Source organism: Pristiophorus japonicus, chromosome 17, assembly GCF_044704955.1.
Source record: "Pristiophorus japonicus isolate sPriJap1 chromosome 17, sPriJap1.hap1, whole genome shotgun sequence".
In the NCBI taxonomy this organism is placed as follows: Eukaryota; Metazoa; Chordata; class Chondrichthyes; family Pristiophoridae; genus Pristiophorus; species Pristiophorus japonicus.
In genome coordinates, this window is record NC_091993.1 from 11,295,671 (window position 1) to 11,307,827 (window position 12,157).

General features: G+C 42.9%; 1 protein-coding gene across 1 annotated transcript in view; it reads left to right on the forward strand.

Annotated features, from left to right (window-relative positions):
- The first annotated feature begins 2,104 nt into the window (after positions 1–2,104).
- The window catches only part of aqp9b (aquaporin 9b), a 79,081-nt gene continuing 69,028 nt past the window's right edge, over positions 2,105–12,157 (forward strand). Inside the window, exons 1-2 of the mRNA XM_070859307.1 lie at positions 2,105–2,690; positions 4,661–4,787. Coding sequence (XP_070715408.1) covers positions 2,556–2,690; positions 4,661–4,787 — 262 coding nt within the window. The 5' untranslated portion in view covers positions 2,105–2,555. The remainder of the gene's footprint in view (positions 2,691–4,660; positions 4,788–12,157) is intronic.

Here is a 12,157-nt window from a genome sequence, read left to right on the forward strand (position 1 = left end):
CAGCGCGTTTCCCGGCCAAATTAGATGGAGCAGGTCTGATGATATCATTCATGACGTGTTTTCAGCTGGGATCTTTAAAGGGACCATGGCCGCATTGGATTTGAAGTTTAATCTAACATAGTGCTGTCAGCGCACTACAGCATTGGAGTGTGGAAACACTAACAATGACTGTACAGAGGCGGAGGGCTTCTTACAGGTTCTCCAATGTTTCCCTCCATATGTTTATCTCCTCTTCCCTTCCAATGGGCAGAAGAGACCTCCCCAGGAGACCAAGACAGCCTAGCTGCAGATTGCAGAGGAGGTTACAAGCAGGGATGTGCTCACGAGGACCTGGTGCAGTGCCACAAACATTTCAATGATCTTCAGGTCAGGAAACATTAGTGCAAAGCCACACTCAACCTCATCCTGCTGTGCCTCTCATCACATCCCCATCACTCTGCCTTCCCTACCCGACTCCTGCACATCCTTGCTCACACCAACATAGCTTGCACCTCTACCCATCCTTCTCTATCTACATTATCTCACTAGCCACCCCTCACATTTACCCTCATCCTAGTGCAACCACACCAACTAACAACACACAAGGGTAGCCACTTGGGTGTTTTATCCAATGTTTATGTAAAGTTTCTGTTAATGTGGTGTCAAACATAAAAATCTTTATTTTCCACACCTTCTGGACTTGGGCAGATTTGTGTGAATCTCTGGAAGTGGCTTAGTGAGCTGCAGTGAATGGTGAAACGTAACGGTTACTCCCGCAATGGTGATCAGTATGAAAGGAATGACTTGGGCATTGTATTATGGTGTTGGTGTGGGGTGGTGCCAACCTGGCGCATCATATGGCAGCCAGGGTGTACAGCGTCAAGTGAAGTAAAGCTGGTAATGGAGAGGTCATCCCTGGTGTCCCAGGCAGCAATGTGCTCGGCTCCTGATGCCCTGTGTCCTGTGCAGCAAAAGGTGATTGCGGAGAAGGTGGGTGTTGTTGTTGCTGCTGTTGGTGTGTCTGGTGCTGCTGGTGTTGGGGCTCATTGTGGTCTGATTCTGAGGACCAAGGTAAGACAGTATAAATGGCACCCATGCTGATGGAGTAGATGGCAGGTGAAATATAGATGACAGAACATTTTTGTCAATGGTGGAAGAGTTTTTCCAATGAGGTGACACTATATGGAGACTTTGCTGGAAACACTTGCAGCCTGCAGAATCTGTGCTGGCAATGGACTGAGCAACAGCTTCTGCCTAAGGAAAGTGATCATCTGTCAGGTGTGAGCTTTTACTGTACATTTGATGCTGTCAAGTAATCAGCTGGAGCAATGGCCACAGAACTCCTGGCTCAGATTGACAGACGTGGTTCCCAAGCTGCGTGAATCCCAGGACTATGCATGGAAATTTAAAAAGTGAAAAAAGTGCTCTAGTGCCTGTAAACCACCTGATAATGATTCCATGAGTTGCCGCTGATGGTCGGGTCGGCTCTGCGATGACAGACACGACTGGAGGAAAGGCGCATGGGAGCAAGAGGACCCGCTGTCAAAAATAACAAATTTCCCACCTGAACCCCCACCGATCATGCCCACAACAACCCCAGAGAATTCCAGCCACAGTGTTTCCACTTGTGGGGAGGAACAAAACTAGAGGCCATCAACATGAGATAGTCATCCAGAAATCAAATAGGGAATTCAGAAGAAACATCTTTACGCAGAGAGTGGTGAGAATGTGAAACTCGCTACCACAGGGAGTGGTTGAAGTGAATAGTATAGATGCATTTAAGGGGAGGCTCGACAAGCTTATGAGAGAGAAGGGAATCGAGGGTTATGCTGATAGATTTAGATGAGGAAAGTCGGGAGGAGGCTGGAGTGGCGCACAAACGCCAGCATTGACTGGTTGGGCTGAAAGGTCTGTTTCTGTGCTGTATATCCTATGTAATCCTGCGTAACATGTGCCCCAGACCACCCCGTACTGGCATTTTGGGAGATCAGCAACCAATAGATAATGTCGGGGACTATCAGCTGCAATGTAATGTTGAAATACTTCAAGTGGCAGCCAATCAGTCGGCCCTTTCTAATCGCCAAAGTCTCCAATTACGTGCCGTTGTTATCAGAGCTCCCTTCTTTTGATAAAGTCGCTGCCTTTTTTCTATTAACACTCCCCAAAAGAAATAGCGACTTTGAGAAAGAATCCGCTTAGCTGGCTGAACGCAGTTACTCGGAGGGAAGGTGTACAATGTGTGCCGTGCGACAGATGGTAATGATTAACCGCGATTGCACGAATTACGAGAAAGGTACAGATGTTCCATTTTCACCAATGTCGATAACTTTCCGAGTGTTTTCCACCTGACCGCATTTGGAAATCGCCGCGGGCGAGGGAGGGGAGAAAGGAGAGAGAGAGATAGAGAGAGAGAGATAAGTTTCTGGTCACTTTGAGAGTGAACTGAAGAGTTGCAACTTGTGCAAATATTAACCTGATCTCGACTGAACCTCGCATTCAGCCCGTGTCCGCTGCTAATTCGTTGTGACGAAGTTCAGAGCGGTGCGCTGTTACCAGACACAAGACTATTGGCTTCCATGTCCAACACGCAAGCTCTGGGACTGGCCATGGATGGGCAGATCCAAAAGAAGAATCTGATGGACAAGTGCAAACTAACCAACAACTGGATAAAGGAAGGGCTCGCCGAACTTCTGGGAACATTTATCCTGATTGTAAGTATTGGCGATGGGACATGTCCATGGTCTGTCACAGGGCACTGAGCCCGTTAGCCTGCAGCCCAGGCATCGTGCACAGGACTGCAAGAGACCTTACCCCAGTTATTCGTTAAATGGCTGTAAAGCTCGCTGATTTTGATCAATATCCACCCGAGTTCCAGTAAAGTACAAATCAGGACAACACGTTCAAATTAGGACGTTGACTTTTGAAAGTGTTTTTTTTTTAAATGTCGAGATAAATGTTCCCAGAACAGAATAAACAACACATTTCAAACCAGAGGGCATCTGTAAACAAACTCTGTGCAGATCACTGGACATCGGCTGATTTTTATCACAAAGAATCGAACCAATGTTGTTTAGTCTGTGCAATGTTAAGCGAATAACCTTTTCTGCCATATTTTATTCATTTGGAAGCTCACACTGAGAATTATCAGTGGCACCATGTCTCATGTGCCAGTTGTAACGGAAGGTTGCCCCGAACACAAAGATGTTTGATATTAAAACTGTTAGTTTGTGGTAAGTTGACAGGTCGTTAAACTATGGTGAGAACACCGCCGGGTGTAATTGGGAACATTGCAGCATGCCAGATAACGGGAGCAAAATCTAGGGTCATTCAAGAAAGAACTAATTCGCATTTATAATACAGTGCCTTTCATGTCCTCAGAACAAGCCACAGAAGTACTTTTCAAGTGTGGTCACTCTGATTTTCATAGAATCATACAGCGCAGATGCGGCCCATTGTGTCTGTCCTAACTCTTAAAAAGAGCTGTCCACTTAATCCACCCCCTACTCTTTCCCTACAGCCCTGCGTTTTCTGTTCAAGTATTTATCTAGTTCCCTTTTGAAAGTTGCTTCCACATAACACCTCCGGTAAAAAAAATCTTCATCTTCCCTCTGGTTCCTTTATAACCAGCGGGAGCACAGCAAGATCCCACAACCAGCACGAAGAACCACCACCAATGCTGCCAATTCCCTGGGGCTTACCCGTCTCCACCGCTGTAAACCTCAGCGGAAACTCCAATTGCATATGCGAGCGAGGTTTCCGCCAAACTTCCGCTCAAATTCCAGCCGTAGAGAGCGAGAAGGCCCGAGGGAATTCCCAGTGCAGAGTATCTGTTTCGCGGGTGTTGGTTGAAGGGATAAATGTTGGCCAGGACACTGGGAGAATTCCCTGGCATTTTGAGTAGGCCTGTGGGACTGTTACCTCTGATGGATACAGTCAGATGGGGCCTTGTCCATGTCCGACAATGCAGCAGCATCGCACCCCCACCCCCACTCAGTACTTAACAGGAATAAATGCAATGGATGGAAATAAAACATTTCCTTTTGATTTTGTTCTTATTTTTAATTGGCTGGTTTGTGCTTAGGGTTGTGCACAATTAATACATCAGTGATGCTATCATTGATCTATTAGTCCTTAAAAAATAGGTAAAGGTGACACTGATATAGGCTCAGTCCAAATGGATCCAAATAGATACTGACTACTCCCCTGTTGTTTTTTCTACATTTATCCGGACAGCCAAGATGGAGTTGACATGGGGCTTTAGAAAATGGCTATTCCCAGCCATTCCAGGAATCTCTCTCAGATCGAGACAATTTCCTATCAACCATTATCCTTGAAGTGACACTGTGTGTTGTCAGTATGAGTATACCTACATTATAGCAATAACCACACTTCAAAAATACTTAATTATTGGCTGTAAACGCTTTGGGACGTTCTGAGATCATGAGGGCGCTATCTAAATGCAAGTCTTTCTCTGCGAAATTCCTTGATGTGCCCTTTAAATGGAGAAATTAATTCATTTGCTTTAAATATGTTTCCTCTGCTAGTAAAATAGTAACAAAGGAATTTCATGTGTGTGTTAAGCATTCACGCTAATATATCAATGCTAATTTCATAATGTTGATAATTTCATTATTGTTACAGTACCTGACACAAGCATTGTTCAAAATTCTATATATTGCAGCTGTTTGGTTGTGGTTCCCTCGCCCAATCAATACTGAGCAGAGGAGTAAGTGGTAATTTGCTGACCTCTTCCATCGCCTTTCCATTTGGAATTACCATCGCTGTTTATGCTACAATAGGAGTGTCGGGTAAGTGCCGGGCATTATCCTGCGTACAGTCAAAGAGCGAGTTGGCCTTAAATGTTGAAACAGTGGATATAATATAATCTGTCCTAATACCTATTCAAATAATTTTTAAAATCTAACCAATCAACAGAAAAGGCTCACTCTGTTATAATTTTGGCTTCTCCCGGAGTCCTTATTCATGCTCCACAAGGCAACTACTTTGGGGAGGCCCACACCTCGTATGGTCCAAAGCTTCATGGATATCTAGGTAAAGCTTGAACTAACTCGCGGTTTCCTATTCCAGTATAGAACTATTGGCTCTTGGACTATTAGCATTAGTGAAGAAAACGGAGATAGCACTTTAATATTTGAATGTAGCCTTGAGAACATAGGACTGTACGATCCTCAGACTCTTGGCAGATACAGAAAAAATACTCCCCTTGGCTAGCCTGCTTTTATAAACTTTTCAGCTCATACACAATGATGCTGAAAAAAACATTAATATTTTAATAATGAAACAACTTAAATGTCATGAGTAACTCTATGACCTGGAAATTCCGGCCTCCCGGATCCGTACTGAGTGTCTACGGACCCAGGAAGGCATCGGAAAAGCTGGATTTCAGCGCACAATGCGCATGCGCTGAAAACCGGCTTTTCCGATCTGTCAAGCTGGAGCTTGATAGATCCAACGCATGTCGGGAGCGAGGACATTTGCAAGGGCAAGATTGCAGGATTTACCCATATCTTGGCCAGCAAATGTCCTCAAAATTCTTGCACCTGATAAAAGCAGGCACATAGCCTTCTTTTACAGGCGTAAGAATTTAAAAACTTACAAAAATATAATTAAATTAAATTAAAAAAAACACATAATTATGTTTAAAAAACTCTGCCCACTATGTTATATTCATTTTTAACCATAATTAAAAAACCTTTTTAAAAACTCGGAAAAAATATTTTTCTCTAAGACATTTATTAACTTTAACTTCAATTAATTTTAATTATGTGAGGTATGTTTTTTATTTTTTATTACATGTGTTTAGTGTGTTTGTTTTTTTTCTCATTAATAGCAATGAGAACTCATATATACGGAGCTCCCATTGCTATTAATGGGAACGCTGTGGAATACTGTACCTGATCACCACACGTTAAAAAATCCACGCACAGGCATCTTCCACTCCCTCAACTGGAGTTCAGGACTGGAACATCGGGTCCTTCATTGAAACATCCGTGAGCTCTCCTGGAAGCAAGTCATCCTCGTACGAGGGACCATATGAGGTGTGGGCCTCCCCATAGTAGTTACCTTGTGGCTGTGAGCTTGAATAAGGACTTTGGAAGAAGCCTTTTCTGTTGATTGGATAGATTTTTTTAAATATTTGAATAGGAATTAGGGCAGATTATATTAAATAAAGTAAAAATTATTGAAATATTGGGCCGGATTTTGCTGTCAAAATAACGATGAGGCTAACTGCGCTCTCCCAGCAAGCACACATGTGCAATTAAATGAGAAAATCCAGAAGTTGCATCGCTCCTCCATAAGCTGCGTCGAAATGGCATCTCGCCGTTTGACTCCATATTCAAATGTATTGAACAGCGTTAAATTTACATCGTGGAGATGGACGAAACTCATCACAGAAAGTTATGGCTTGACCGTTCCGGTGTAAGTACTCTTTTAATGGTGTGGCGAGTCAGTTACTGAAAACAACCTCTCTGGCACTGAAACTTAATTTTTAAAAGTGTGGAGTCTCATGCCTTCGTAATTTAATTATTGTTGGAGATTTTTTTTTTAAATGTCATTTTCTTTTTACTTTTCTTTCTGTCTCTTTTATCTCTTAATCCAATCTTTCTTTCTCTCTCTTTATTTTGCTTTCTGTACCTGATTTGACATTGAATTCATTGTTCTAATTTACATTTCCTGATTCAGACTCTGCGCTGCTCATAAACAATTCTTCAATCTGATTGGTTAAGGAGATCCAGAGTTGCTCGCCCTGTTCACACAGGTCCCGGATGCCCTGCAGAAGGCGCCGCACCATGTGGTGTCCTGCTGACAGCAACTTGCCGTGCAAAACTCCATGGAAAGTCTATGGGCAAGTGCAAATCTAAGAAATGACTAGTGCCGTTCACAGCAAAATACTGTCCAATATGATGGAGAATGAGGACAGGAAAAGCATAAGTCAAATTATTTAAATCTGTTTAAAATTAATATTTTAAATGTGACTGTATCTTCTGCGTGGGAACCTGGAGAACGGGAGCGCGCTTCGCAGCACGGGAAGAGAAGGCCCCCCCAATGGAATCCCACACTCCTCCCGGACCACCATGTAACTTCGTAGAAATGTTTCAGGTTGGAGGCAATTGCCCGCGGGAAGCCTCCGACCGCAATTTCAGCCCCACTGTATAATTCATTCTTTGCAAATAAAATCCACATTTAAAATATTAATTTTAAACAGATTTAAATAATTTGACTTATGCTTTTCCTGTCCTCATTCTCCATCATATTGGACAGTATTTTGCTGTGAACGGCACCAGTCATTTCTTAGATTTGCACTTGCCCATAGACTTTCCATGGAGTTTTGCACGGCAAGTTGCTGTCAGCAGGACACCACATGGTGCGGCGCCCTCTGCAGGGCATCCGGGACCTGTGTGAACAGGGCGAGCAACTCTGGATCTCCTTAACCAATCAGATTGAAGAATTGTTGATGAGCAGCGCAGAGCCTGAATCAGGAAATGTAAATTAGAACAATGAATTCAATGTCAAATCAGGTACAGAAAGCAAAATAAAGAGAGAGAAAGAAAGATTGGATTAAGAGATAAAAGAGACAGAAAGAAAAGTAAAAAAAAAATGACATTTAAAAAAAAAATCTCCAACAATAATTAAATTACGAGACTCCACACTTTTAAAAATTAAGTTTCAGTGCCAGAGAGGTTGTTTTCAGTAACTGACTCGCCACACCATTAAAAGAGTATTTACACCGGAACGGTCAAGCCATAACTTTCTGTGATGAGTTTTGTCCATCTCCACGATGTAAATTTAACGCTGTTCAATACATTTGAATATGGAGTCAAACGGCGAGATGCCATTTCGACGCAGCTTATGGAGGAGCGATGCAACTTCTGGATTTTCTCATTTAATTGCACATGTGTGCTTGCTGGGAGAGCGCAGTTAGCCTCATCGTTATTTTGACAGCAAAATCCGGCCCAATATTTCAATAATTTTTACTTTATTTAATATAATCTGCCCTAATTCCTATTCAAATATTTTTTTTAATCTATCCAATCAACAGAAAAGGCTTCTTCCAAAGTCCTTATTCAAGCTCACAGCCACAAGGTAACTACTATGGGGAGGCCCACACCTCATATGGTCGCTTGTACCGAGGATGACTTGCTTCCACGAGAGCTCACAGATGTTTCAATGAAGGACCCGATGTTCCAGTCCTGAACTCCAGTTGAGGGAGTGGAAGATGCCTGTGCGTGGATTTTTTTAACGTGTGGTGACCGCTGCACATCAGCCACCACACGGGCTTGATGAGCTAGGTCTTTATCTAGTGGCAAGGATTAACCAGGATGACTGGAGACCTGCTCTGCTGCACGGACTTAGTGCGCACACATATCACAGTGTGGGCTGGCCCGTGCTGCCCCCGGGGCCCTCGGCTCTTCTGGGCCCCGTACCCTCATTAGCCGCCCCTCGCCACGACATTCCAGGACCCGGTGCTCCAGGTGACAAACCATCAGCTGACAGAATGTATTTTCAGGCTAAGCTATAATTGATTTCGGTTTAAAGTGGTAAAAGTCATACTGAAGCAAACTAGGAACATAGTATTGAACTCTCACTCATACTTAAAAGCCATTTTCTGAAACCAAAAAGTATTTTGGAATTCTTAGATTATTTTTTTAGAGTCCATTAAATTGGATCTTAGTTTAATTTAACATGGGTGCTTCAACCATGGAGTTTCATTCCATCGTTATGACATAACACCGGCACGGCTAAGAGAAAAACAAGCCAAAAGTTATATTGATTAATTCTGTTCTAGGCAACTTCTAATGCTTCAATAACAAAAGCAGACTTACTACAATTAGCATGTTTTGGGGGAGAAAAATATAAACATTTTCTCAACGGCCCATATATCAATATTAATTATTTATATCATTCTTGGTGGATGGGAAGTGAAAAACAACTCTCCTGGCTGTCTGATAAGTTGTGCCAATTTTGAGTGAAAACCATTGGAATTTTACATCTGGACAAGGCTGTCAACAAGCCTTCAAATATCACACAAATTGGAGAGAACTCCTATTCTATTAACATATAATGCCTCCAGTCAGAAGTATATATTTGTTCTGCCTACAGGCTCTCCAGCTAAAATAGACAAAGGAAAACAGTAGAAGCAACAGTCATGGCTTGTATTTTTAACAGTTCAGAAAATAATTTCTTATAAGGAACTCAGGAAAATTCTTTAATGCTTTGCCAATGTCAATCGCTCAGAAAAGCAAAGTACAAAGGCTAAATTCTATTTATATTAAGTATTTTACAGTGAGTGATGTTTATTGGGTGAGGCATCTTTCGGTATTTCTCCATAACTTCCAATCTATCCTGACACTAATTTTAGATTTTATTCCCAAACTACAGTCCAGTGTGGGAGGAACCTGACAGGGACATTTACTGAACATGTGGATGATTTGATAAAATCACACATGGCTTTATCAGTTATGAAATATGATACTTCCACACCCATTTGATAAGCTACACAATGTAAAACTCACAGCATGGACAGTTGTGAGTCACCTATCACACATGTAAACTCTTGTGGGGACTGAATGGCACAATAATTTAGCACAGTGTTCATTCACCTCTGGAGTTTATATCCAATCTATAGTGATGGGATGAAAGTCCCACTCTACTGGTTGTAGGGCTCTGAAGTGATTATCAAGTTATTTATGAATACAAACCTACAGCACAGAAATAAAATATATGATCAGAGTTATTAACGTCCACCGATACAACTTGTCTTTGCATAATAATATAAAGATAATGAACACCATATGCTACCTCGCTTCTGTGGGTTGTCTTGCTTGATTTAAAATACTTTTCTTACTCCTATATTCCATTCTTCTCCCACTTGTTTGCTGCATACATGTAGATCCTTGTTTACTTCCTTCCTGTCCCCAGAGGAAGTTGGGGTTTGGTTCCTGACCTCTCCTTGTGTCTGGGAATTGGTCAGAAGAGCTCCTTGGCTACCCTGTGCTCCCTCGCTTTGGAATTTACCTTCATGGACAGCTCTTTAGGAAGGAACAACTCCGATAGCGTGAATGTTTGTTAGGAATCCCTGAGATGAGATGACAACTCCACTATTGTTTCTGACCATCCAGAACAACAGTATCAAAGTCTGGCCTCGATTTTATATGTTCTGCAAATGCCTGCACTTTATGGGTTGCTATTTAAACTTATGCAAATCCGCTTTGTTTTAAAGACCCAACACTGAAAAGTAATTATTTTTTCAAATCCTCTTCTATGGAAAATTGGTTAAAAATATCCCCAAATGTGACAGTGCTAAATAAATGCAGTTTAATTCTTCTTTAAGGGGAGAAAGGGAGAAAATTGTCAGGATTTTTGAAAAGGAAAAATAATCATGTCCTTCACTTTGATGAGCTCAAACATGTATTCCGCACAAGTAAAGAAAGGATTCCCGGGTTTCTCACTATCTGCACTATAATATTGTCAATCTAGGTTCATTTTTATTTCTTTTATTCAAACTAAAATAATCCAATTAACTGAAATACAAAAACTTTATCAAGGTGCAGACTCATGGGCAACTGTCACAACTGCCAGTTATTTTTCAGTCACACAGTTATTGTTACAAATTGAAAAACAGGAGTCTTCCATCCAGTTTCGACACAACTATCTTCCCTCTCCGGGTTCTCTCTTTCCCAGCAAGTTTCTCCCTTTATACACACACTTTCCATCTCTCACACCAGCCATGGAAGGAAAAGAGTACAGCACACCAACCCATTACAGATATGAGGGCCAACATTCCCAATGGAAAATCATGGTGACAGCACCTACAATGTCCCATTATTGAGTGCTGGCTGCCAAGGCTCTGCTGGGAGTGTGCACTCAGAAAATCAGGCCTCTGAGCAATCTTTGTTATAGCAACTTGTCCTTTCTCATGCCCTGCGTTACCCAGTAAAATAGTCAAGTGCAGTCGATGAATGTTACTTTTTTTTAATGACCTGTGAGAGAGAGCATTTCCCCCCTGCCCACTTCAGGCTGCAAAGTCTCCCCTTGCCTGCTGCATGCCTCTAATATTCCTATTTTGCCTGTTTCTTCAAGATCTCCTCTCACCAGTTCCATGGTTTTGAGATCTCCTTTTCCACGCTGTGTTTTCAAGATCGCTCTATCTTCTATGTATCAGAAACTAACTTGACTTCTTAGTGTCTCCACAATGAATCTTGCTCTGTTATCATACCCTTATCATTATCATAGGCAGTCCCTTGAAATCGAGGAAGTCTTGCTTCCACTCTAAAAGTGAGTTCTCCGGTGACTGAACAGTCCAATATAGGAATTACAGTCTCTGTCACAGGCGGGTCAGACAGTCGTTGAGGGAAAGGGTGGGTGGGACTGGTTTGCCGCACGCTTTTTCTGCTGCCTGCACTTGCTTTCTGCACGCTCTCGGTGATGAGACCCGAGGTGCTCAGCGCCCTCCCGGATGCTGTTCTTCCACTTAGGGCGGTCTTTGGCCAGGGACTCCCAGGTGCCGGTGGGGATGTTGCATTTTATCAAGGAGGCTTTGAGGGTGTCCTTGAAACGTTTCCTCTGCCCACCTGGGGATCGCTTGCCATGTAGGAGTTCGGAGTAGAGCGCTTGCTTTGAGAGTCTTGTGTCAGGCATGCGAACAATGTGGCCCACCCAACGGAGCTGATCAAGTGTGGTCAGTGCTTCAATGCTGGGAATGTTGGCCTGATCGAGGACGCTAATGTTGGTGCGTCTATCCTCCCAGGGGATTTGCAGGATCTTGCGGAGATATCGTCGGTGGTATTTCTCCAGTGATTTGAGGCGTCAACTGTATATGGTCCACGTCTCTGAGCCATACAGGAGGGTGGGTATTACTACAGCCCTGTAGACCATGAGCTTGGTGCCAGATTTGAGGGCCTGCTCCAGCAACCCTGGTTCAACAAGGGATGGATAACTGCCTCACAACCTCTGTCAACAGTGTACCCAATTAATGGGGTTGTTCGAAACACCGTTTTACAAGCAGGAGAAGTGGTGTGTGAAGCTTCGCTGCTGGCATTCTGCACGGATGTTTTCAATTAATAGAGAGTGTTGAGCTGCAGCTGCAGTGGTTTTGTGGTCTTGGAAAAAGAGCTCTTGGCTGAAGAGTTAGCAACCCATCCGGTGCTGCTCGTCA